Source organism: Oncorhynchus kisutch, unplaced genomic scaffold, assembly GCF_002021735.2.
Source record: "Oncorhynchus kisutch isolate 150728-3 unplaced genomic scaffold, Okis_V2 scaffold2325, whole genome shotgun sequence".
Taxonomy (NCBI): Eukaryota; Metazoa; Chordata; class Actinopteri; order Salmoniformes; family Salmonidae; genus Oncorhynchus; species Oncorhynchus kisutch.
The window spans coordinates 4,229-31,905 of NW_022264270.1; the positions used below are offsets into that span (position 1 = coordinate 4,229).

Below are 27,677 nucleotides of genomic sequence, written 5' to 3' on the forward strand. Positions count from 1 at the left end.
TTGCACAGTGCTCCTTGGGATGTTTAAAGCTTGGGAAATATTTTTGTATCCAAACCCGGCTTTAAACTTCTTCACAACAGTATCTCGGACCTGCCTGGTGTGTTCCTTGTTCTTCATGATGCTCTCTGCGCTTTTAACGGACCTCTGAGACTATCACAGTGCAGGTGCATTTATACGGAGACTTGATTACACACAGGTGGATTGTATTTATCATCATTAGTCATTTAGGTCAACACTGGATCATTCAGAGATCCTCACTGAACTTCTGGAGAGAGTTTGCTGCACTGAAAGTAAAGGGGCTGAATAATTTTGCATGCCCAATTTTTCAGTTTTTGATTTGTTAAAAAAGTTAGAAATATCCAATAAATGTCGTTCCACTTCATGATTGTGTCCCACTTGTTATTGATTCTTCACAAAAAAATACAGTTTTATATCTTTATGTTTGAAGCCTGAAATGTGGCAAAAGGTTGCAAAGGGGGCCGAATACTTTCGCAAGGCACTGTAAATTCCTCCTACAGAGAACCATTAACTTCTGGCGTAGAAAACAGACTATGGCACTCTACGTCTGCATTGCTTGCTGTTTGTGGGGTTTTAGGCTGAGGGTTTCTGTACAGCACTTTGTGACATCGGCTGATGTAAGAAGGGCTTTATAAATATATTTGATTGTACTATTTTCCTGAATATCAATCATAGTGCTGCCTAAAACATACTGCAACCTTTTACTAAATGTTTTCTTGTTGTCATTTTATGCATTTAATTCAATTTCAGAAATGTATTATAGCTTATGTGCACCTAGTGTGCAGTTGTCTAATGGGAATCAGTGAATGTTTTGTTGTCGAAGCTTAGCTACCTGATCTATTGAAATTAGATGATTTGAACGAGAACAAATATAATATATTTTTAGAGAATAAAGAAAAGTTCCAGAACTGTCAAGACAGCAACCTTTTGTGTCCGTTTGTCTTTATTACTACAGACCGACTCCGATCAAGTCTGAGGCCAGTAACATCAACAGTGAGGACAAACCCAACCTGCCTCTCTCCTTCCACACTGAGTAGAAACCTACAGTTACTGGGTCCTGATTGTGACAGTGGAGCCCAGTTTGCACTGCAGGGTCCAGAGATGGCATCAGTGAAGCTGGAAGACTGCAGTCAAACACTGGAGCTGAATGTCAACATTAAAGATGAAGAAGAAGAGGAGGAGATTGGTACATCTGTTTCTCATGGTAAGAGCAGGTTCTATCTACAGCATTTTATATTGAAAGTACAGTGTTTCTTGCTTCAATAGAACGATCAGGGTTGTGCAACTACAGTGTGTTTTCCTTCAACAGAAAACACATTAGGCAGAAAATAGCTTCATTTTCATCCGCTGACAACAGAACTGCAACACTCATTGGCTGGCAGCCACACAAGTAAATGAGCTTACGATGCAAAAAGCAAGGTATATTATTTATGTTGTTGCTAAAACGATGCATGGTCATCATATTTCTAATGTTTATCATAGAAAGAATGTAGCCAGCTATATTTCCTGATCTAATGTGTTGATTGAAGTGAATCTGGCATTTTACTGGAGAAAAGTGGTCTGGCTACACCAAGATCAGTACCAGAGTAGCTCCACATCAGTCAGAGTGCTTTCTGCTGATAGAATGATGGAGAACAGTAGCTCCACATCAGTCAGGTCTGCTGATAGAATGATGGAGAACAGTAGCTCCACATCAGTAAGGTCTGCTGATAGAATGATGGAGAACAGTAGCTCCACATCAGTCAGGTCTGCTGATAGAATGATGGAGAACAGCAGCTCCACATCAGAGTGCTGTCTGCTGATAGAATGATGAACAGTAGCTCCACATCAGTCAGAGTGCTGTCTGCTGATAGAATGATGGAGAACAGTAGCTCCACATCAGTCAGAGCGCTGTCTGCTGATAGAATGATGGAGAACAGTAGCTCCACATCAGTGCTTTCTGCTGATAGAATGATGGAGAACAGTAGCTCCACATCAGTCAGGTCTGCTGATAGAATGATGGAGAACAGTAGCTCCACATCAGTAAGGTCTGCTGATAGAATGATGGAGAACAGTAGCTCCACATCAGTCAGGTCTGCTGATAGAATGATGGAGAACAGCAGCTCCACATCAGAGTGCTGTCTGCTGATAGAATGATGAACAGTAGCTCCACATCAGTCAGAGTGCTGTCTGCTGATAGAATGATGGAGAACAGTAGCTCCACATCAGTCAGAGCGCTGTCTGCTGATAGAATGATGGAGAACAGTAGCTCCACATCAGTGCTTTCTGCTGATAGAATGATGGAGAACAGTAGCTCCACATCAGTCAGGTCTGCTGATAGAATGATGGAGAACAGCAGCTCCACATCAGAGTGCTGTCTGCTGATAGAATGATGAACAGTAGCTCCACATCAGTCAGAGTGCTGTCTGCTGATAGAATGATGGAGAACAGTAGTTCCACATCAGTCAGAGCGCTGTCTGCTGATAGAATGATGGAGAACAGTAGCTCCACATCAGTGCTTTCTGCTGATAGAATGATGGAGAACAGTAGCTCCACATCAGTGCTTTCTGCTGATAGAATGATGGAGAACAGTAGCTCCACATCAGTCAGAGTGCTGCCTGCTGATAGAATGATGGAGAACAGTAGCTCCACATCAGTCAGGTCTGCTGATAGAATGATGGAGAACAGCAGCTCCACATCAGAGTGCTGTCTGCTGATAGAATGATGGAGAACAGCAGCTCCACATCAAATCAAATCAAATCACATTTATTTATATAGCCCTTCGTACATCAGCTGATATCTCAAAGTGCTGTACAGAAACCCAGCCTAAAACCCCAAACAGCAAGCAATGCAGGTGTAGAAGCACGGTGGCTAGGAAAAACTCCCTAGAAAGGCCAAAACCTAGGAAGAAACCTAGAGAGGAACCAGGCTATGTGGGGTGGCCAGTCCTCTTCTGGCTGTGCCGGGTGGAGATTATAACAGAACATGGCCAAGATGTTCAAATGTTCATAAATGACCAGCATGGTCGAATAATAATAAGGCAGAACAGTTGAAACTGGAGCAGCACATGGCCAGGTGGACTGGGGACAGCAAGGAGTCATCATGTCAGGTAGTCCTGGGGCATGGTCCTAGGTCTCAGGTCCTCCGAGAGAGAGAAAGAAAGAGAGAAGGAGAGAATTAGAGAACGCACACAGATTCACACAGGACACCGAATAGGACAGGAGAAGTACTCCAGATATAACAAACTGACCCTAGCCCCCCGACACATAAACTACTGCAGCATAAATACTGGAGGCTGAGACAGGAGGGATCAGGAGACACTGTGGCCCCATCCGAGGACAACCCCGGACAGGGCCAAACAGGAAGGATATAACCCCACCCACTTTGCCAAAGCACAGCCCCCACACCACTAGAGGGATATCTTCAACCACCAACATACCATCCTGAGACAATGCTGAGTATAGCCCACAAAGATCTCCGCCACAGCACAACCCAAGGGGGGGGCGCCAACCCAGACAGGAAGTTCACATCAGTGACTCAACCCACTAAGGTGATGCACCCCTTCCAGGGACGGCATGAGAGAGCCCCAGTAAGCCAGTGACTCAGCCCCTGTAATAGGGTTAGAGGCAGAGAATCCCAGTGGAAAGAGGGGAACCCGGCCAGGCAGAGACAGCAAGGGCGGTTCGTTGCTCCAGAGCCTTTCCGTTCACCCTCCCACTCCTGGGCCAGACTACACTCAATCATATGACCCACTGAAGAGATGAGTCTTCAGTAAAGACTTAAAGGTTGAGACCGAGTTTGCTTCTCTGACATGGGTAGGCAGACCGTTCCATAAAAATGGAGCTCTATAGGAGAAAGCCCTGCCTCCAGCTGTTTGCTTAGAAATTCTAGGGACAATTAGGAGGCCTGCGTCTTGTGACCGTAGCGTACGTGTAGGTATGTACGGCAGGACCAAATCAGAGAGATAGTTAGGAGCAAGCCCATGTAATGCTTTGTAGGTTAGCAGTAAAACCTTGAAAACAGCCCTTGCTTTGACAGGAAGCCAGTGTAGGGAGGCTAGTTTTTTGGGGTTCTAGTCAGGATTCTAGCAGCCGTATTTAGCACTAACTGAAGTTTATTTAGTGCTTTATCCGGGTAGCCGGAAAGTAGAGCATTGCAGTAGTCTAACCTAGAAGTGACAAAAGCATGGATACATTTTTCTGCATCATTTTTGGACAGAAAGTTTCTGATTTTTGCAATGTTACGTAGATGGAAAAAAGCTGTCCTTGAAATGGTCTTGATATGTTCTTCAAAAGAGAGATCAGGGTCCAGAGTAACGCCAAGGTCCTTCACAGTTTTATTTGAGACGACTTTACAACCATTAAGATTAATTGTCAGATTCAACAGAAGATCTCTTTGTTTCTGGGGACCTAGAACAAGCATCTCTGTTTTGTCCGAGTTTAATAGTAGAACGTTTTCAGCCATCCACTTCCTTATGTCTGAAACACATGCTTCTAGCGAGGGCAATTTTGGGGCTTCACCATGTTTAATTGAAATGTACAGCTGTGTGTCATCCGCATAGCAGTGAAAGTTAACATTATGTTTTCGAATAACATCCCCAAGAGGTAAAATATATAGTGAAAACAATAGTGGTCCTAAAACGGAACCTTGAGGAACACCGAAATTTACAGTTGATTTGTCAGAGGACAAACCATTCACAGAGACAAACTGATATCTTTCCGACAGATAAGATCTAAACCAGGCCAGAACTTGTCCGTGTAGACCAATTTGGGTTTCCAATCTCTCCAAAAGAATGTGGTGATCGATGGTATCAAAAGCAGCACTAAGGTCTAGGAGCACGAGGACAGATGCAGAGCCTCGGTCCGATGCCATTAAAATGTCATTTACCACCTTCACAAGTGCCGTCTCAGTGCTATGATGGGGTCTAAAACCAGACTGAAGCATTTCGTATACATTGTTTGTCTTCAGGAAGGCAGTGAGTTGCTGCGCAACAGCCTTCTGTAAAATTTTTGAGAGGAATGGAAGATTCGATATAGGCCGATAGTTTTTTATATTTTCTGGGTCAAGGTTTGGCTTTTTCAAGAGAGGCTTTATTACTGCCACTTTTAGTGAGTTTGGTTCACATCCGGTGGATAGAGAGCCGTTTATTATGTTCAACATAGGAAGCAGGAAGCAGCTCTTTCAGAGTGCTGTCAGTCAGAGTGCTGTCAGTCAGAGTGCTGTCTGCTGATTGAATGATGGAGAACAGTAGCTCCACATCAGTCAGAGTGCTGTCTGCTGATAGAATGATGGAGAACAGTAGCTCCACATCAGTCAGAGTGCTGTCTGCTGATAGAATGATGGAGAACAGTAGCTCCACATCAGTGCTGTCTGCTGATAGAATGATGGAGAACAGTAGCTCCACATCAGTGCTGTCTGCTGATAGAATGATGGAGAACAGTAGCTCCACATCAGTGCTGTCTGCTGATAGAATGATGGAGAACAGTAGCTGAGTGGAGGATGATATGAAATGAGTCTGTGTAGTGACTAACCCTTGTGATAGTGAGTGGAGGATGATATGAAATGAGTCTGTGTAGTTACTAACCCTTGTGATAGTGAGTGGAGGATGATATGAAATGAGTCTGTAGTTACTAACCCTTGTGATAGTGAGTGGAGGATGATATGAAATGAGTCTGTAGTTACTAACCCTTGTGATACTGAGTGGAGGATGATATAGGTCAAAATTGTCATGACTTTTACCCCTTCTTTAGATTTCAACTGTGACCCACTTTTAGAATAGTTGTATTCTCCTTTGTATTGTACTGTATTGTACTGTATTGCATTGTACTGTATTGTATTCTCCTTTGTATTGTACTGTATTGTATTGTACTGTACTGTATTGTATTGTATTGTACTGATACACCTCCGGTCAAAAGTTGTAGAACACCTACAAGAGTGTGTAAAGCTGTCATCAAGGCAAAGGGTGGCTGTTTGAAGAATCCTAAATATATTTTATATTTTGATTTGTTTAACCTTTTATTTATTTTGGTTACTACATGATTCCATACGTGTTATTTCATAGTGTTGATGACATCACTATTATTCTACAACGTAGAAAATAGTACAAATAAAGAAAAACCTTTGAATGAGTAGGTGTTCTAAACCTTTGAATGAGTAGGTGTTCTAAACCTTTGAATGAGTAGGTGTTCTAAACCTTTGAATGAGTAGGTGTTCTAAACCTTTGAATGAGTAGGTGTTCTAAACCTTTGAATGAGTAGGTGTTCTAAACCTTTGAATGAGTAGGTGTTCTAAACCTTTGAATGAGTAGGTGTTCTAAACCTTTGAATGAGTAGGTGTTCTAAACCTTTGAATGAGTAGGTGTTCTAAACCTTTTGACTGGTAGTCGCCCAGTACAGGCAGAAGAGGATATGATGTCATGTGTTTATCACACCAACTGACTGGTTCTTCTGTTGTTGTTCACACAGGGGACCTTGTTGAGACATTCTCTACATCCAGAGAGCAACAGCAGGGAGATCACAGACCTAAGAGATCTCACCACTGCCCACATTGTGAGGAGGTTTTCCCATTTCTATCAGGACTAAAAATACACCTACAAATACACACAGGAGATAATCCGTATTCCCCCTCTGACTATGGGAAGAGATTCACAACATCACATTCTCTGACAGTTCACCAGAGTGTGCACTCTGGAGAGAAGCCTTACTCCTGCTCTGACTGTGGGAAGAGTTTCTCTCGACTGAGCCATTTAAAAAGACACCAAAGTATACATAAAGGAGAGAAGCCTTACTCCTGCTCTGACTGTGGGGAGAGTTTCGCTCAACTGGGGACTTTAAAAAAACACCAACGTATTCACACAGGCGAGAAGCCTTACTTCTGTTCTGACTGTGGGAAGAATTTCTCCCGATTGGATACCTTAAAAACACATGAACGTATACATACAGGAGAGAAGCTTTACTCCTGCTCTCATTGTGGCAAATGCTTCACAACATCAACTGAGCTAAAAGTTCATCAGAGAACACACACAGGAGAGAAGCCTTACTCCTGTTCTGACTGTGGAGTGAGTTTCTCTCGACTGGGCCACTTAAAAACTCATGAAAGTATACACACAGGAGAGAAGCCTTACTACTGCTCTGACTGTGTGAAATTCTTCACAACATCAACTGAGCTAAAGGTTCATCAGAGAACACACACAGGAGAGAAGCCCTACTCCTGCTCTGACTGCGGGGCGAGTTTCTCACAGCTGGGCAACTTAAAAACACATGAACGTATACATACAGGAGAGAAGCCTTATTACTGCTCTGACTGTGGAAAATGTTTTAAAACATCAACTGGGCTAAAAGTTCACCAGAGAACACACACAGGAGAGAAGCCTTACACCTGCTCTCACTGTGGTGTGAGTTTCTCTCGATTGGGACACTTAAAAACACATGAACGTATACATACAAGAGAGAAGCCTTAAACATGCTCTTGACTGTGGGGCAAGTTTCTCTCGACTGGGCAACTTAAAAACCCATAAAAGTATACACACAGGAGAGAAGCCTTATTACTAGAGCTGTGGCGGCCATGACGTTGTGTCAGCCGGTGATTGGCATATAAATAATTACCGGTCTCATGGTAATTGACCTAAACATGTTTAGCATGTCTTGGCTTCCACGCATAGCCTACAAGCCACTGATGTGGACCTTTTTGAAACATCTACATTGTAAAAAATATAATGAATCCATATAATATAATACACCTTCACAATAAATCCATAATTTATTTTATACAGGTCTAAAAGAAACACGATATAAAGAAAATGTAGCCTATTTCAGAAGAACAAAATAGCATATTCTGAGTTGTCCTTACAGTATGTTAGGTCCTGATCTGGCTTGGCCATATGGCTGTGGGCAACACTAGTTCATTTAACACACAATTGAGCATAGCTGGAATAAAACACATATTCCCCAATGAATTTCAGAGGAAGTGTGCACTATTCTGTGTTAACAGGTCCTCCTAATATGCTTACTTTACATTGAGTTTTATAACTTTAGTTGGGATCCAAACGTATGTTTTTGATTTTTAAGACATTGTAAAGGCTGCATGGTGCAACTCTAATGATGATTTGAAAAAAAAGTTGGATGAAAGGCCTGCGCTCTGCTCTGTTTCTTTTACGCAGGCTGCACACACTTCATCAGTCTCTCATTCACAATTTGACAAGCACTTGATCATGTTCTCAACCATCAGACTGTTCATCGTTTAATCTAGTCTTTACATACAGCCTATTAATAAATGTGTAGAATTATTTTTCAATTAAAAAGTCATCCGTAGCATGCCGTCGATTAGCGAATGAAGGTTACGACGCATCCATAAGGTTAGAGGAAGCTGAAAGTTAATTGAAATAAATTGTACTTCGCTGTACCTGTACACTTCGCTGTATCTTCGCTGTACCTATAATAACCCGGGCCGTACCTGTTATACCCCAGGCCGTACCTGTTATACCCCAGGCCGTACCTGTTATACTCCAGGCCGTACCTGTTATAGCCCAGGCCGTACCTGTTATAGCCCAGGCCGTACCTGTTATAGCCCAGGCCGTACCTGTTATACCCCAGGCCGTACCTGTTATACCCCAGGCCGTACCTGTTATAGCCCAGGCCGTACCTGTTATAGCCCAGGCCGTACCTGTTATAGCCCAGGCCGTACCTGTTATAGCCCAGGCCGTACCTGTTATACCCCAGGCCGTACCTGTTATAGCCCAGGCCGTACCTGTTATAGCCCAGGCCGTACCTGTTATAGCCCAGGCCGTACCTGTTATAGCCCAGGCCGTACCTGTTATACCCCAGGCCGTACCTGTTATAGCCCAGGCCGTACCTGTTATACCCCAGGCCGTACCTGTTATAGCCCAGGCCGTACCTGTTATACCCCAGGCCGTACCTGTTATAGCCCAGGCCGTACCTGTTATAGCCCAGGCCGTACCTGTTATAGCCCAGGCCGTACCTGTTATACCCCAGGCCGTACCTGTTATAGCCCAGGCCGTACCTGTTATACCCCAGGCCGTACCTGTTATAGCCCAGGCCGTACCTGTTATAGCCCAGGCCGTACCTGTTATAGCCCATGCCGTACCTGTTATACCCCAGGCCGTACCTGTTATAGCCCAGGCCGTACCTGTTATACCCCAGGCCGTACCTGTTATAGCCCAGGCCGTACCTGTTATAGCCCAGGCCTACTCTACGCTATACGCGCTCAGCCATGCATTGAATGGTCTTTTTTGCCAGCAGTGATTGAGTGATATTATTAGTCAGAATTATGACTATCCAATCTACTCATAGCATTACGAATAATAAGCTATTTTACATAAGTCTACAAATGTAATAATGCATAGAATGCTTTAATACGAAGGTGCATTTTTACGGTGAAAATCGGCTTCCTCAAAGTTGGAAGTCACCTATGTATGTCTGATAGGCTACACCGGTTAGGAAATAGGATTCATGTCCTAGAGACAGCTGGGATCCTCTTTAACATAGTGGCCTAAGAACATGTTTTCACTAGGCTCTGTAGGCTCAATGACTGGGCTTATAAGAACACGTTTTCACTAGGCTCTGTAGGCTCAATGACTTGGCTTTAAAGAACACGTTTTCACTAGGCTCTGTAGGCTCAATGACTGGGCTTTAAAGAACACGTTTTCACTAGGCTCTGTGCTCTCTAACCGTGTTCCAGGGGTCCTAGTCTATAGGCTACGTTTGGTGTTATTTGGACATTTTTAGTTATGATATAAACCTTATTAAAACATATAGGGCTATGAGCTATGCTATATGATGCGTGCGACTATGATTTGGGAAAAAAAGGCATGCGCTGATTCTTGCTTTAGACTGTATACTCTGGGCACCATTCACAAGTGATAATACATTGTTCACAAGTGACAATATTGTCAAACCAATAGACATTTTCTGAAGTTAATCTTGTCTTTTACATATACTAAATAACGTTTGAATTATATGTCATGTTTTTCCCGCAGTTCATTTTCATGCCAGCCGTGTAAGTAGGCTACTCCTGTTGTAAAGCGAAGCAATCTACTTAATATTAGGAACGTTGATAAATAAACAAACTGCATTGGAAAGTATTCAGACCCCTTCCTTCCTCCACTTCCTGTTACATTACAGACTTATTCTAAAATGGATTCAATTGTTTTTTTTTTTTACTCATCAGTCTACACACAACACCCCATAATGACATCACAATACCCCATAATGACATCACAATACCCCATAATGACATCACAATACCCCATAATGACAAAGCAAAAACAGGTTTTACAACATTTTTCCAATTTATTATTATTAAATTGTGTTTACTTGATAGCTACCTACACAAATAGCTAGCTAGAACAAAGTGTTAAAATAAATTCATTAAAAAGATTAAAAGCAATACAAATAAGTTATCCAGAGTTATTTACAGAACTCCACCATTCAGGCCTTTATGGTTGAGTGGCCGAAGGAATCCACTCCTCAGTAAAAGGCACATGACAGCCCGCTTGAAGTTTGCCAAAAGGCACCTAAAGGACTCTCAGACCATTTAGAAACACAATTATCTGGTCTGATGAAACCAAGATTGAGCTCTTTGGCCTGAATGCCAAGTGTCACGTCTGGAGCAAACCTGGAATCATCCCTACGGTGAAGCATGGTGGTGGCAGCATGCTGTGGGGATGTTTTTCAGCGGCAGGGACTGGGTGATTAGTCAGGATCAAGGGACAGATGAATGGGGAGCAAAGAACATTGAGATACTTGATAAAAACCTGCTCAGGACCTCAGACTGGGGCGAAGGTTCAACTTCCAACATGACAACGACCCTAAACACACAGCCAAGACAATGCAGTAGTGGCTTCGGGACATGTCTCTGAATGTCCTTGAGTGGCCCAGCCAGAGGCCGGACTTGAACCCGATTGAGCATCTCTGGAGACACCTGAAAAAAGCTGTGCAGCGATGCTCCCCATCCCAACCTGACAAAACTTGAGCGCATCTGCAGAGAAGAAATGGGAGAAACTCCCCAAATACAGGTGTGCCAAGCTTGTAGTGTCAAACCCAAGAAGATGCGAGGCTGTAATCGCTGCCAAAAGGTGCTTCAACAAAGTACGGAGTAAAGGGTCTGAATACTTATGTAAATGTGATGTTTTTGTCTTGTCATTATGGGGTATTGTGATGTCATTATGGGGTATTGTGATGTCATTATGGGGTATTGTGATGTCATTATGGGGTGTTGTGTGGAGATTGGTGAGGGGGGAAAAAAACTTGGAAAATGTCAAGGAGTCTGAATACTTTACTAATGCACTATATATGGTATTTTGTATTGTATTGTATTGTATTACATGGTTGGGATACGACTGAAGTGTTGTTGTCTCGCCTGGCTATCTTAAGATGAATCCACAAGCTGTGGGTAGCTCTTGATGGGAGTGTCTGCTCAATCAGGGTTTTATAAACTTGGTCCTGGGTGGATCATTTGTTTTACTACTAAATTACTTTTGTTTAATGACACACAGGCTATGAAAGGACTACATGTGTTTTAAAACTAGATGTATTTATGTTAGCCATTGATGATTTGTGTATTTGGATAACTTCAATGAACTTAATTGATCTGCTAATAAAAAATATGCTTTTTTTTGGTGGGGGGGGTTTATCTATACAGAAAATACAATGTTTTTGTTTAATTCATGGCATTCAAAATAATGTTTATTTATCTAGTCAAAACATGTCACTAGATCTCTACACATCACCATTGGAAGAGGCCCATTTATCTAGTCAAAACATGTCACTAGATCTCTACACATCACCTTTGGAAGAGGCCCATTTATCTAGGCACCAGTATTGTCTACAATCCATACAAATATATGTTTATCAGTATAAAGGATTTACATAAGGTTTCTTATTAAATAACAGTTAAATAAATGTATTTGTCATTTTTTTATATGGTGCTACAGTCCAGGGACAGCATGACATTCACCATCCAATAATGACCCAGTTACTATTGGGGGAATGGAACCAGAGAGGAAGCTTGTGTTACCTTTCTCACACCCACTACAGTATTCATTTCAACAGACCTTTTCCACGACCCCTTTGTTAGAGATCAACAGAACCAGTCAAAAGTTTGGACACACCTACTCATTCAAGGGGTTTTAGAACACCTACTCATTCAAGGGGTTTTAGAACACCTACTCATTCAAAGGTTTAGAACACCTACTCATTCAAAGGTTTAGAACACCTACTCATTCAAAGGTTTAGAACACCTACTCATTCAAAGGTTTAGAACACCTACTCATTCAAAGGTTTAGAACACCTACTCATTCAAAGGTTTAGAACACCTACTCATTCAAAGGTTTAGAACACCTACTCATTCAAAGGTTTAGAACACCTACTCATTCAAAGGTTTAGAACACCTCCTCATTCAAAGGTTTAGAACACCTACTCATTCAAAGGTTTAGAACACCTACTCATTCAAAGGTTTAGAACACCTACTCATTCAAAGGTTTAGAACACCTACTCATTCAAAGGTTTAGAACACCTACTCATTCAAAGGTTTAGAACACCTACTCATTCAAAGGTTTAGAACACCTACTCATTCAAAGGGGTTTTCTTTATTTGTACTATGTTCTACATTGTAGAATAATGGTGAAGACATCAACACTATGAAATAACACATATGGAACCAAACAAGTGTTGAATCAAAATATATTCTTTAGGGAATAGGGAGCTATTTGGAACTCAGAGCAAGAGAATTAGCATTGGCTGTCTCACTAAAACATGCTGCATTGTGGTATAGTTGGAGTGATTCACATGAAACCAGGGTAAAGTTCATAATGGCCTTGGAGTGATTCCACCTTAAACCAGGGTAAAGTTCATAATGGCCTTGGAGTGATTCCACCTTAAACCAGGGTAAAGTTCATAATGGCCTTGGAGTGATTCCACCTTAAACCAGGGTAAAGTTCATAATGGCATTGGAGTGATTCCACCTTAAACCAGGCTAAAGTTCATAATGGCCTTGGAGTGATTCCACCTTAAACCAGGCTAAAGTTCATACTGCTGTTGGAGTGATTCCACCTTAAACCAGGGTAAAGTTCATAATGGCCTTGGAGTGATTCCACCTTAAACCAGGCTAAAGTTCATACTGCTGTTGGAGTGATTCCACCTTAAACCAGGGTAAAGTTCATAATGGCCTTGGAGTGATTCCACCTTAAACCAGGCTAAAGTTCATACTGCTGTTGGAGTGATTCCACCTTAAACCAGGGTAAAGTTCATACTGGTCTAATGCCATTTATATGTTTACATACCCTACATTACTCATCTCATATGTATATACTGTACTCTATACCATCTACTGCATCTTTGCCTATGCCGTTCTGTACCATCACTCATTCATATTTGTTTTGTATGTACATATTCTTATTAATTCCTTTACACTTGTGTGTATAAAGGTAGTTGTTGTGAATCTGTTAGGTTAGATTACTCGTTGGATATTCCTGCATTAGTCGGAACTAGAAGCACAAGCATTTCGCTACACTCTCATTAACATCTGCTAACCAGGTGTATGTGACAAATAACATTTGATTTGATTTTAATGCCTTGGAAGGATTCCACATGAAACCAGGGTAAAGTTCATAATGCCTTGGAGTGATTCCACCTTAAACCAGGGTAAAGTTCATAATGGCCTTGGAGTGATTCCACCTTAAACCAGGGTAAAGTTCATAATGGCCTTGGAGTGATTCCACCTTAAACCAGGGTAAAGTTCATACTGCTGTTGGAGTGATTCCACATTTATTTATTTGTTCCTTTATTTAACAACGCAAGTCAGTTAACAACAAATTGTTATTTACAATGACGGCCTCCCAAAAGGTAAAAGGCCTCCTGCAGGGACGGGGGCTGAGATTAAAGATATATTTCATAAAAATAGAGAACAAAACACACATCAGGACAAGAGAGACAACACAACACTACATAAAGAGAGACAACACAACACTACATAAAGAGAGACAACACAACACTACATAAAGAGAGACAACACAACACTACATAAAGAGAGACAACACAACACTACATAAAGAGAGACAACACTACACTACATAAAGAGAGACAACACAACACTACATAAAGAGAGACAACACAACACTACATAGAGAGAGACAACACTACACTACATAAAGAGAGACAACACAACACTACATAAAGAGAGACAACACTACACTACATAAAGAGAGACAACACTACACTACATAATGAGAGACAACACAACACTACATAATGAGAGACAACACAACACTACATACAGAGAGACAACACAACACTACATAAAGAGAGACAACACAACACTACATAAAGAGAGACAACACAACACTACATAAAGAGAGACAACACAACACTACATAAAGAGAGACAACACTACACTACATAAAGAGAGACAACACAACACTACGTAAAGAGAGACAACACTACACTACATAAAGAGAGACAACACAACACTACATAAAGAGAGACAACACAACACTACATAAAGAGAGACAACACAACACTACATAAAGAGAGACAACACAACACTACATAAAGAGAGACAACACAACACTACGTAAAGAGAGACAACACAACACTACATAAAGAGAGACAACACAACACTACGTAAAGAGAGACAACACAACACTACGTAAAGAGAGACAACACAACACTACGTAAAGAGAGACAACACAACACTACATAAAGAGAGACAACACAACACTACATAAAGAGAGACAACACAACACTACATAAAGAGAGACAACACTACACTACATAAAGAGAGACAACACAACACTACATAAAGAGAGACAACACAACACTACATACAGAGAGACAACACAACACTACATAAAGAGAGACAACACAACACTACATAAAGAGAGACAACACAACACTACATAAAGAGAGACAACACAACACTACATAAAGAGAGACAACACAACACTACATAAAGAGAGACAACACAACACTACGTAAAGAGAGACAACACTACACTACATAAAGAGAGACAACACTACACTACATACAGAGAGACAACACAACACTACATACAGAGAGACAACACAACACTACATAAAGAGACCTAAGACAACAACATAGCACGGCAGCAACACAACATGGTAGCAACACAACATGGCAGCAGCACAACATGGTAGCAACACAACATGGCAGCAGCACAACATGGTAGCAACACAACATGGCAGCAGCACAACATGGTAGCAACACAACATGGCAGCAGCACAACATGGTAGCAACACAACATGGCAGCAGCACAACATGGTAGCAACACAACATGGCAGCAGCACAACATGGTAGCAACACAACATGGCAGCAGCACAACATGGTAGCAACACAACATGGTAGGAGCACAACATGGTAGCAACACAACATGGCAGCAGCACAACATGGTAGCAACACAACATGGTAGCAGCACAAAACAGGGTACAAACATTGTTGAGCACAGACAACAGCACAAAGGGCAAGAAGGTAGAGACAACAGTACATCACACGAAGCAGCCACAACTGTCAGTAAGCGTGTCCATGATTGAGTCTTTGAATGAAGAGATGGAGATAAAACTGTCCAGTTTGAGTGTTTGTTGCAGCTCGTTCCAGTCGCTAGCTGCAGCGAACTGAAAATACGAGCGACCCAGGGATGTGTGTGCTTTGGGGACCTTTAACAGAAGGTGACTGGCAGAACGGGTGTTGTATGTGGAGGATGAGGAACATTGGTGGCAAATCTGATGGCCAATCTATAAAGTACGTCTTCATAATCTAGCATGGGCAGGATGGTCATATGAATCAGGGTTAGTTTGGCAGCTGGGGTGAAAGAGGAGCGATTACGATAGAGGAAACCAAGTCTAGATTTCACCTTATCCTGCAGCTTTGATATGTGCTGAGAGAAGGACAGTGTACCGTCTAGCCGCACTCCCAAGTACTTGTATAAGGTGACTACCTCAAGCTCTAAATGCGCAGAGGTATTAATCACAATCTGTGGGGAGAGGGGCATTCTTCTTACCAATGAAACCTGGACAAAAATGAAAGACCATGACTTTTGGGATTTTCACAAAATTTAATGGGGAATGGATTTCACAGGAGGTTGGTGGCACTTTAATTGGGGAGGACAGGCCCGTGGTATTGACTGGAGCGGAACTTTAACTGGGGAGGACAGGCTCGTGGTAATGACTGGAGCGGAACTTTAATTGGGGAGGACAGGCTCGTGGTAATGACTGGAGCGGAACTTTAATTGGGGAGGACAGGCTCGTGGTAATGACTGGAGCGGAACTTTAATTGGGGAGGACAGGCTCGTGGTAATGACTGGAGCGGAACTTTAACTGGGGAGGACAGGCTCGTGGTAATGACTGGAGCGGAACTTTAATTGGGGAGGACAGGCTCGTGGTATTGACTGGAGCGGAATCCACGGAATGGTATCAAATACATCAAACACATGGTTTCCATGGTTTCCAGGTGTTTGATGCCGTTCCATTCGCTCCGTTCCAGACATTATTATGTCCTCCTCTCAGCAGCCTCCACTGGTAGGATTGTTGACATATTATTGACATCTGTATCTAAAAGCACAATTAATAAATAATTGAAAGAAGTCTGTATATTCAGGACATTTCAGCCTTACCCAGGCTCCTCCTCTTGAGACCATATTTCATCTGTAGGTGCTACAAAGTTCAACTTGGTGTCGTCCGAAGCTTTTACCCCTCTGTAATATGAGTAGAGACCCTTTTTGTTATACTTTTGCACTTTTTAAATAGTTCTGTGTGTTATTTTATTTTGTTGGTGGACAGTAAGTCCATTTGTAATGTATCCAATGGCAGCGCCACCTAGTGGTGGAAAAATGTAATCTAAGTAACTATTAACCAGTTAAATGTAACTAAATGTAATAGAAAATGTAATCTAAGTAACTATTAACCAGTTAAATGAATTGCATTCCTTTGAACTTTACCCTGGTTTGAGCAACTGAAAGCTCAACAGGAGCTGGCAGAGGAATACAGTTCACTGTCATTACACAATAGATAGGTAGGTTCTCATGGGTACTACACATCAATACACAGACCATTCCGTTTATCATGCATCTCTATCTCGCCAAGGCATCAAGAAAAAGACAGATTTAATGTTGACCCGTGGCTGTGGGGACCGAATTTAGGTTGTTTGGACTGCTGATTGGTCAGTGGTTTGGGGTTTAGGGAAGTGGCCTTGGCTCCACTTTGGGCCCTCCCACCGATACCCAGGAAGTGGAGTCTGAAGGTCGTCCACTCCCCGAAGGTCATCTGCAGCAGCTGTTTGAGGTCGTCGGGATCACCGAAGACCAGCGCCTGGCCGGTGAGGTCATTGCTACGGACGATGTCTGCGTACTTCTTAGGGAGGTTCATCCTCGCCAGCTTTTGGGGAATTTGGAAAGATGCAGAACATAGAAAGAACATTTCAGTTTAACATGTTTGGGGAGGCAGGTAGCCTAGTGGTTGGAGCGTTGGACTAGTAACCAAAAGGTTGCTAGATCAAATCCCTGAGCTGACAAGGTAAAAATCTGTCATTCTGCCCCTGAACAAGGCAGTTAACGCACTGCTCATAGAAAGTCATTGTAAATAAGAATTTGTTTTTAACTGATTTGCCTAGTTAAATACAAAAATAAAACATCTTTATTGTATTTATCTGAGGTCTAAAGGTGGCTATGGACCCTGGTCTAATGGAGTGCACTATATAGGGTGCCATGTGGGACACAACCAACCCCCTACCGCTTTGCAGACGTCCTCAGAGGTCATGTTGATAACAGTCCTGATGTTGAGAGGAGCCAGGTTCCTCCCCCACCCAGAATTCTTCAGTCCGGTGGTCCCTCTGATCCGGGCCAGTTCCCTCTTGATAGAATGATCCAGGTTAACCGTGGTCAGCTTGAACCTCTCCGCGTCCCTCACCCTGAACTGGAAATGCACCTTGAGGATTGGAAGATGAAGATGAAGTGTTGGAGAGATGCACACACAAACACAGGTCGCTGGTTCAAATCTGTCCCGGAGGAGCGTAAACGCAACACACACCTTGAGGAACATCTCAAACATCTCTGGATCTCCGTCCTGCTCCAGCAGGTCTTCGATCTCCTCCCTCATCATGTGAAGCTCCATCCTCGAGTCGCTGAACACCTATTATAATGTATATAATAATGCATTAATAATATATAAAATAATAATGTAGAATTTAATTATAATAATATATGCCATTTAGCAGACCTCCCACAAAGCCTTGGACTCGTCGACGACTGTCGCCGCCCCGACGGCGTCATCGATCTCTGCTCTCTGCTGCTCGTCCTCCAGACACTGTAGGATCCAGCTGAGACGACAGGGCCAATGGTTGGCAAGAACGACCTGTAATGTGGTGAACATTACTGTTAATCCAGTCCATGTTTTCATTACACTACAAACTGTCGCTTAGAATTCCATTCCACGTTTTACTCTAATGTTGTGATCATTACAGTTAGTCCATGTTTTCTATCTCCACAATGCTTTCAGTAAAGGCCAACAAACATATCAGACGCCCCAACCGACTTACGTTTTTCTAATCTTATCATTTGAGTGACTCACTCACTCACTCACTCACTCACTCCCTCATTCTCCCTCCCTCCCTCCCTCCCTCCCTCCCTCCCTCCCTCCCTCCCTCCCTCCCTCCCTCCCTCCCTCCCTCCCTCCCTCCCTCACTCACTCACTCACTCACTCACTCACTCACTCACTCACTCACTCACTCACTCACTCACTCACTCACTCCCTCCCTCCCTCCCTCCCTCCCTCCCTCCCTCCCTCCCTCCCTCCCTCCCTCACTCACTCACTCACTCACTCACTCACTCACTCACTCACTCACTCACTCACTCACTCACTCACTCACTCACTCACTCACTCCCTCCCTCCCTCCCTCCCTCCCTCCCTCCCTCACTCACTCACTCACTCACTCACTCACTCACTCACTCACTCACTCACTCACTCACTCACTCACTCACTCACTCACTCACTCACTCCCTCCCTCCCTCCCTCCCTCCCTCCCTCCCTCCCTCCCTCCCTCCCTCCCTCATTCTCCCTCCCTCCCTCCCTCCCTCCCTCCCTCCCTCCCTCCCTCCCTCCCTCCCTCCCTCCCTCCCTCCCTCTCCACAACATAAAGAGGGGTGTTACAGTACCCAGGCAGCGATGTTCTCTGGCGGAGGCAGCTCAGTCTTCAGAGCCTCCATGAGCACCACGGTGACCCTGATGGAGTTGATGACCCGTCTCATGGACATGGTGTCATCAGAGATGTAGTGGTGGAGGTTCCCTCTGTTACTGGACAGGATGCTCTCCAGCGCTGATTCTATCGCCTTGTCCACCTCATCCTCACTCAGATCAAACGCCACATGCGCCTCCTTGATGTGGTTGTTGTCTATCAAAGGAATACTGGCCTCCGTCAGAATACTTGATGTCTCCTTTGTTTGGGGGGTGCTCTCGATCCAGGAGAGGGATGACTTCGGGCTGCCCAGGTCCAGCTCTCTCAGCTCGATCCCCTTTGACCCATGACCCTTGGCTTCTTCCGTGATCTCTGATTGGCCGCTAACGATATTGTAGAACACCTTGGGAGAGAGATGGAGAGAAACAGAGAGCAGAAGAGAGAGAGAGAGAGAGAGAGAGAGAGAGAGAATAGATTTGTGTTTTTACACATTTTGGAAGAATTACAGATTATGAATGGCAGCAAACTCTTGATTTATTTGATACAATGTATCCATTTCATATAGAACACCTTGTGCTTGGAGGTGTGGCAGAGCGGTGGTATGGTGAAGGCCAGGGTCACGATGCGGTTCAGGAAGGCATAGGCTCTGTCTTCTTTACTGAAGCACCCGTCTGCATAGTTCACCTGTTGGAGAGAAACAAACTGTGTTCTTTAGTAATGAAAGGCATTATTGGGGGTAGTGGAGGACTGGAGGGAACCACTGGAGTACTGGAACCACTGGAGGACTGGAAGACTGGAGTTGGGAACCACTGGAGGACTGGAGTTGGGAACCACTGGAGGACTGGAGTTGGGAACCACTGGAGGACTGGAGTTGGGAACCACTGGAGGACTGGAGTTGGGAACCACTGTTGGGGTACTGAAGGACTGGAGTTGGGAACCACTGTTGGGGTACTGGAAGACTGGAGTTGGGAACCACTGTTGGGGTACTGGAAGACTGGAGTTGGGAACCACTGTTATAGGGGATATACTTTACTGTGTGTGACTTATTCTTATCATGAGGGTCCCAACAGTTACCCAGATTGTATTATGATTATTATTATTATTATTATTACTACTACTGTATATACATATTTCTGTACTGAACTCAACCCTGGAATTTAAAAAGCGTCTTCCACAGGGCTTAATTCTGTGACCGCTGTTGTTGATTAAAACTGTAGAAATCTGTCTGCATATTTCAAGACATGGCATATGGGGTGTAGGGAGATACCCAACGGGCTGGACCATTCTCTTCTCATCACTCATCTTGAAAAAAAAACGACTCAAAAGAACGTGGAAATCAAATGATCCTCCATCATTAACACAATGAAAACATCTAATGATTTATTATTGAAATAGAATGGGTGACGAGAAAACAAATTGGCACAATTTGAGGCCAAGTGGCAAACAATGATGCAGGCACTAGGGATGGGGGTGTGGTCAGGGATGGGGGTGTGGTCATGGATGGGGGTGTGGTCAGGGGTGGGGGTGTGGTCAGGGATGGGGGTGTGGTCAGGGATGGGGGTGTGTTGAGGGATGGGGGTGTGGTCAGGGATGGAGGTGTGGTCCGGGATGGGAGTGTGGTCAGGGATGGGGGTGTGGTCAGGGATGGGGGTGAGGTCAGGGATGGGGGTGGGAGCCTGCGGGTCTGACCATTGTTTGTAAGTTGTTGTTCGTATGTATAGAAATCAATCGACTCTTAGTCTACCTGTTGAACCGGGACCTCAGGGTTGACTGATAATACAATATGTACCTGTAGAACCAGGACCTCAGGGTTGACTGATAATACAATATGTACCTGTTGAACCGGGACCTCAGGGTTGACTGATAATACAATATGTACCTGTTGAACCATGACCTCAGGGTTGACTGATAATACAATATGTACCTGTAGAACCAGGACCTCAGGGTTGACTGATAATACAATATGTACCTGTTGAACCGGGACCTCAGGGTTGACTGATAATACAATATGTACCTGTTGAACCATGACCTCAGTGTTGACTGATAATACAATATGTACCTGTTGAACCAGGACCTCAGGGTTGACTGATAATACAATATGTAGCTGTTGAACCAGGACCTCAGGGTTGACTGATAACACAATATGTACCTGTTGAACCAGGACCTCAGGGTTGACTGCCAGCAGAGAGATAAAGGGGGACTCCTCATCAGAGAGCAGTATACTGATAGCATCCAGGACACCAACGATCTTCTTAGGAGCACATCGGTCCAGGTTAGTGATCTCCAGAACCACGCGGATCCTCCTCTGCTCAAATACCTCCATGAACAGGATGAACCTGGACAACAGCCACATCTCCTTCCTCACCTGGGAGAGGAAGGGAGAGAGAGACAAACAGAGACAGAGAAACAGAGAGAGAGAGGTGAGAGAGAGGTGAGAGAGAGAGTAAAAGAGAAAGAAAGATAAAAAGTTGGAGAAAGCAGGTTAGGGAGCTGATTCATTGGTCAAAAGTTGGTGAATTTATCTAAAATAGTGCATTCTGTAGGGAATAGGGTGCAATTATATCCTCCCTCACCTCGTTCATGAACCCCAGTTGGCCGCTGACCCTCTCGTTGTCCAGCGCCTTACGGACGTTCAGGTCCTGGTTGAAGATCAGGTTCTTTCCCATCTGGAAGATGAATCTCATAGCTGCTGCTGCAGGAAGCCCGAAGACAGCGAACGCCAGGCCCTCCAACACCCCGGCCCCTCTTTGGGCTTCACTCGGACCTTCTTCTCCTCCTGTTCCGTTTCCGGATCCCAGTCCGTCCAGTTCAGGTGCGTCTGGAACCTCCGGGAAGCCATACTTCACCTATAGGTGCAGGAACACAAGGTCAGGACAACGTCCTACTCCATGTTCACTGACTTGTTCGCTGAAATTCACAATTAATGTGTTATTTTTCCATCTTAATGCTGATTGGTGAAATTTTTCATGCTGCCAAAGATTCCCTCACTCGTCGTCATATTGTATCACCTTGCTTCACTGGTCCCTTTGTTTACAATTCTTCCTCGTTTATGCTAAATATATTATGGGATACTAGAACATGAATGGACTTGTTACTATGGTTCTATCCCAGGTTGGAACCCCGTTCCCTACATAGTGCACTACTTTTACTCCAAGGTAGTGCACATTGAAGGCAAAAGAGTGTCATTTGGGAAGCAGCCTCTAACAACCTTCTGATTCTCACCAGAAAGACGAGGACTATGAGAGCAGCCAGCAGCACGGCCAGGACCAAGGACCAGAGGGGGAAACAGCAGAACTTCTTAGATCTCCACTCTGACGATGTGTTTTCAATCACCTTCTTCTTCACCTCATCCTCCTCGTTGTGCTGCGCCACGCGGTACAGGCCCAGCTGAAGAACAACAAGAAGACTTTGTTGTCCGTTATCTTGATGTTTCCAGTCAGAACTGGGTTTGGAACTGACAAAGCTCTCACCTCTTATTGGATTTAACCATTAGTTTATACAGGAAGTCCTGTTGAGGTCAAAGGACCTATTTTATGAGGGAGACCGCTAACCTCTAGGTTACCTACCGGAAGTGAACCTCTAGGTCACCTACCTGAAGTATACCTCTAACCTCTAGGTCACCTACCTGAAGTCAACCTCTAGCCTCTAGGTTACCTACCTGAAGTCAACCTCTAGGTTACCTACCTGAAGTCAACCTGTAACCTCTAGTTCACCGACCTGAAGTTAACCTCTAACCTCTAGGCTACCTACCTGAAGTTAACCTCTAATCTCTAGGTTACTTACCTGAAGTTAACCTCTAACCTCTAGGTTACCTACCTGAAGTTAACCTCTAACCTCTAGACTACCTACCTGAAGTTAACCTCTAACCTCTAGGCTACCTACCTGAAGTTAACCTCTAACCTCTAGGTTACCTACCTGAAGTTAACCTCTAACCTCTAGACTACCTACCTGAAGTTAACCTCTAACCTCTAGGTTACTTACCTGAAGTTAACCTCTAACCTCTAGACTACCTACCTGAAGTTAACCTCTAACCTCTAGGCTACCTACCAGAAGTTAACCTCTAACCTCTAGACTACCTACCTGAAGTTAATCTCTAACCTCTAGGTTACTTACCTGAAGTTAACCTCTAACCTCTAGGCTACCTACCTGAAGTTAACCTCTAGCCTCTAGGCTACCTACCTGTAGTTAACATCTAACCTCTAGGCTACCTACCTGAAGTTAACCTCTAACCTCTAGGTTACCTACCTGAAGTTAACCTCTAACCTCTAGACTACCTACCTGAAGTTAACCTCTAGCCTCTAGGCTACCTACCTGTAGTTAAACTCTAACCTCTAGGCTACCTACCTGAAGTTAACCTCTAACCTCTAGGTTACCTACCTGAAGTTAACCTCTAACCTCTAGACTACCTACCTGAAGTTAACCTCTAACCTCTAGGTTACTTAACTGAAGTTAACCTCTAACCTCTAGACTACCTACCTGAAGTTAACCTCTAACCTCTAGGCTACCTACCTGAAGTTAATCTCTAACCTCTAGGTTACTTACCTGAAGTTAACCTCTAACCTCTAGGCTACCTACCTGAAGTTAACCTCTAACCTCTAGGCTACCTACCTGAAGTTAATCTCTAACCTCTAGGGTAACCCACCTGAAGTTTCCCGAAGCTCTCCTGCAGTGCCAGGCACAGTCTCATCACCAGCCCCGCCCAGAGGAGGTCACTCCCGGCGAAGTGCCATGCGGAGAACCGAACATAGATGAACCGGACATTCTTCCGCCGCTGGTTCTCCTCGGTCCAGACGGGTCGGTAGAACAGCAGCCTGCAGATCAGAGCTAGGAGACCAGTGATGGAGGCTTTGACGGAACGAGGCTTGGACCTGCCCTGGTAACTCCGCTCCCTCCTCTCTGCCTCCTGCTCCATATGGACTAGTCAAGGAGCGAGCGAGCAAGAGAGAGAGAGAGAGAGAAAGAGAACAGTGAGATAAGGATATATTCATTCTAGCTCTGGGCGTTAGGGCTACTTTCTAACGCTGAGCATCCTGCGTAGATGAATATCGTCAACACTCTATATGACAGGATCATGTTGTATCTACCCTCTATGAGACAGGATCATGTGGTGTCTACCTACCCTCTATAAGACAGGATCATGTGGTCTCTACCTACCCTCTATAAGACAGGATCATGTTGTGGTCACCTACCCTCTATGAGACAGGATCATGTTGTGGTCACCTACCCTCTATGAGACAGGATCATGTGGTGTCTACCTACCCTCTATAAGACAGGATCATGTGGTGTCTACCTACCCTCTATGAGACAGGATCATGTGGTGTCTACCTACCCTCTATGAGACAGGATCATGTGTTGTCTACCTACCCTCTATATATCTGAGGATCATGTGGTGTCTACCTACCCTCTATAAGACAGGATCATGTGGTGTCTACCTACCCTCTATAAGACAGGATCATGTTGTGTGTAACTACCCTCTATAAGACAGGATCATGTTGTGTGTAACTACCCTCTATGAGACAGGATCATGTTGTGTGTAACTACCCTCTAGAGGGTAACTACCCTCTATATGACAGGATCATGTTGTGTGAAACTACCCTCTATAAGACAGGATCATGTTGTGTGTAACTACCCTCTATGAGACAGGATCATGTGGTGTCTACTTACCCTCTATGAGACAGGATCATGTGGTGTCTACCTACCCTCTATGAGACAGGATCATGTGGTGTCTACCTACCCTCTATAAGACAGGATCATGTAGTGTTCACCTACCCTCTATAAGACAGGATCATGTGGTGTCTACCTACCCTCTATGAGACAGGATTATGTTGTGTCTACCTACTCTCTATGAGACAGGATCATGTGGTGTCTACCTACCCTCTATGAGACAGGATCATGTGGTGTCTACCTACCCTCTATAAGACAGGATCATGTAGTGTTCACCTACCCTCTATAAGACAGGATCATGTGGTGTCTACCTACCCTCTATGAGACAGGATTATGTGGTGTCTACCTACCCTCTATAACACAGGATAATGTGGTGTCTACCTACCCTCTATGAGACAGGATCATGTGGTGTCTACCTACCCTCTATAAGACAGGATCATGTGGTGTCTACCTACCCTCTATATGACAGGATCATGTGGTGTCTACCCTCTATGAGACAGGATCATGTGGTGTGTAACTAACCTCTATAAGACAGGATCATGTGGTGTCTACCCTCTATGAGACAGGATCATGTGGTGTCTACCTACCCTCTATGAGACAGGATCATGTGGTGTCTACCTACCCTCTATGAGACAGGATCATGTGGTGTTTACCTACCCTCTATGAGACAGGATCATGTGGTGTCTACCTACCCTCTATAAGACAGGATCAGGTAGTGTCTACCTACCCTCTATAAGACAGGATCATGTGGTGTCAACCTACCCTCTATAAGACAGGATCATGTGGTGTCTACCTACCCTCTATAAGACAGGATCACGTGGTGTCTACCTACCCTCTATATATCTGAGGATCATGTTGATGCGGTTCTGACATGATGAGTAGAGGCCCACTGTAGCAGGAGAGGACACTTTAATCAGAGTCTTGGACAGAGCGTACGCATAGATGTGATCCGACAGCAAATCTATAGAATCAAGAGAGATAAATGTAACACAGGACGTTCCTTCCAGGCACTTTGATAGGTTCGGTTAAGTAGTTAAAATGTAGTGGGAAACTACAAACAAAACATCTACAAGATAAAAATAAAGGGACCAAAATACCGGCTGTATTTCTGCATTTTGAAAGTTATATATCTTGGAAATTTGATTGAAAATTACAGGCCTCTCTCATCTTTTAAGTGGGAGAACTTGCACAATTGTTGGCTGACTAAATACTTTTTTGCCCCAGTGTATATTTTTAAAATTTGATTGCTGACCTGCAAAACATTTTGGGGACTATATCAACAATGGACTAATGAATCATATACCAAAGGATATTTCTTTAATGATTGACAGTGTTTTCTGAATGATGGGAGTGACCTCCACTGTAAATATGTATTACTAATGCATGTGACCACATGAATTTCCTCCAATGGGATAATAAACGTTATCAAATGTCCTAATTAATACCAGTTGCACACAACTTCCTCTTTTTAAAACCTACAGTATGACTGCATCTGAAATGGCTCCCTATTCCCTATGTAGTGCACTACTTTGGACCTGGGCCCTATTCCCTATGTAGTGCACTACTTTTGACCAGAACCCTATGGGGGAATAGGGCCCTGGTCCAAAGTAGTGCACTACATAGGGAATAGGGTCCTGGTCCAAAGAGGTGCACTACATAGGGAATAGGGCCCTGGTCCAAAATAGTGCACTACATAGGGAATAGGGCTCTGGTCCAAAGAGGTGCACTACATAGGGAATAGGGCCCTGGTCCAAAGTAATGCACTACATAGGGAATAGGGCCCTGGTCCAAAGTAGTGCACTACATAGGGAATAGGGCCCTGGTCCAAAGTAGTGCACTACATAGGGAATAGGGTCCTGGTCCAAAGTAGTGCACTACATAGGGAATAGGGTGCCATTTGGGACACTGTCCTGTGTTTGTGAATTCCAGCTGCTACAGAACAGGCCCAGTACATCGTTATGCAAACACTCAGGTGCTGTTCTGTTCTATTCTGTTCACACAGCCATAATTGGGCTAGGGTAACTCAGAGATGGGTTGAGAGTGAGGGACCCTAGAAACTAACAATTTGGAGGAGGAAATGGAATCTGGAATCTCAATGATCTCTCTCAAGAGAGAGCTCACCTTTTGTTATCATTGTATTGGTTGTTGCCAACGGTACCCAGAGAATAATGGTAATGTATGGCTGTTTGTGATCTGTGAATGACAAGAATAACACTTACAAATCCTCAGGTGAAAGAGAGGGAGGGAGAGAGAGAGAAACAGCGAGAGAGAGAAACAGAGACAGAGAGAGAGAGAGAGAGAGAGAGAGAGAGAGAGAGAGAGAGAAGGGACACAGAGTGGGAGAGAGGTAGAGAGAGACAGAGAGAGACAGAGAGAAAACAGAGAGAGAGAGGGTGGAGGTGAATGAGAAGGAGGAGGAGGAGGAGGAGGAGGGAAAAAGAGAGGGAGAGAGAAGGGACACAGAGTGGGAGAGAGGATAGAGAGAGACAGAGAGACAGAGAGAAACAGAGAGAGAGAGGGAGGGTGGAGGTGAATGAGAAGGGAGGAGGGAAAAATAGAGGGAGAGAGAGAGAGAAACAGAGAGAGAGAGAAACAGAGACAGAGAGAGAGAGAGAGAGAGAGAGAGAGAGAGAAGAGAGAGAGAGAGAGAGAAGGACACAGAAGTGGAGAGAGGAGGTAGAGAGAGAAACAGGGAGAGACAGAGAGAGACAGAGAGAACAGGGAGAGAGAGGGAGAGAGAGAGAGAGAGAGAGAGAGAGAGAAGGACACAGAGTGGGGAGAGAGGTAGATGAGAGAGAGAGAGAGAGAGAGAGAGAGAGA

The 27,677-nt window shown here is 44.0% G+C and overlaps 2 protein-coding genes and 1 long non-coding RNA gene across 5 annotated transcripts; 1 reads left to right on the forward strand and 2 right to left on the reverse strand.

Annotated features, from left to right (window-relative positions):
- Positions 1–945: 945 nt before the first annotated feature.
- Positions 946–11,915, forward strand: LOC116369903 (zinc finger protein 239-like). Of its 2 annotated transcripts, XM_031819611.1 has the most exons (3): positions 1,173–1,222; positions 1,328–1,437; positions 6,462–11,915. In XM_031819611.1, the coding sequence occupies exons 2-3, from the start codon at positions 1,413–1,415 to the stop codon at positions 7,454–7,456; spliced, it is 1,020 nt and encodes a 339-aa protein (XP_031675471.1). In that variant the 5' UTR covers positions 1,173–1,222; positions 1,328–1,412; the 3' UTR covers positions 7,457–11,915. The 2 variants fall into 2 exon arrangements, with proteins under 2 accessions (XP_031675470.1, XP_031675471.1); XM_031819610.1 differs by lacking the exon at positions 1,328–1,437 and having other exon boundaries at positions 946–1,222; positions 6,462–11,661.
- Positions 11,916–12,679: 764 nt separating this feature from the next.
- Positions 12,680–13,376, reverse strand: LOC116369904 (uncharacterized). The gene is made up of 2 exons (XR_004208650.1): positions 13,241–13,376; positions 12,680–13,196 (listed from the first exon to the last, which is right to left on the reverse strand). It is a non-coding gene; the product is annotated as an uncharacterized LOC116369904 (long non-coding RNA).
- A 3,069-nt stretch (positions 13,377–16,445) lies between these two features.
- LOC109876718 (NTPase KAP family P-loop domain-containing protein 1) lies at positions 16,446–27,110 on the reverse strand. 2 transcript variants are annotated; one of them, XM_031819613.1, is made up of 12 exons: positions 26,979–27,110; positions 25,690–25,818; positions 23,836–24,110; positions 22,416–22,580; positions 21,767–22,039; positions 21,343–21,558; positions 19,764–19,877; positions 19,174–19,596; positions 18,239–18,373; positions 18,050–18,151; positions 17,753–17,947; positions 16,446–17,398 (listed from the first exon to the last, which is right to left on the reverse strand). In XM_031819613.1, exons 1-12 carry the CDS (start codon positions 26,989–26,991, stop codon positions 17,111–17,113), a joined length of 2,328 nt encoding a protein of 775 aa, XP_031675473.1. In that variant the 5' UTR covers positions 26,992–27,110; the 3' UTR covers positions 16,446–17,110. The 2 variants fall into 2 exon arrangements, with proteins under 2 accessions (XP_031675473.1, XP_031675472.1); XM_031819612.1 differs by having other exon boundaries at positions 21,253–21,558.
- Positions 27,111–27,677: the final 567 nt, after the last annotated feature.

Excerpts from the sequence above, each read along its gene's own strand:
- LOC109876718 (XM_031819612.1), bottom strand. Across the intron at positions 19,597-19,763 it reads GCCACACCTCCAAGCACAAG|GTGTTCTACAATATCGTTAG; the intron begins GTGTTCTATATG and ends CTCTCTCCCAAG. Across the intron at positions 17,948-18,049 it reads TGTTTGAGATGTTCCTCAAG|GTGCATTTCCAGTTCAGGGT; the intron begins GTGTGTGTTGCG and ends CCAATCCTCAAG.
- LOC116369903 (XM_031819610.1), top strand. The coding sequence starts at position 1,120 with ATGGCATCAGTGAAGCTGGAAGACTGCAGTCAAACACTGGAGCTGAAT. Across the intron at positions 1,223-6,461 it reads TGGTACATCTGTTTCTCATG|GGGACCTTGTTGAGACATTC; the intron begins GTAAGAGCAGGT and ends TTGTTCACACAG.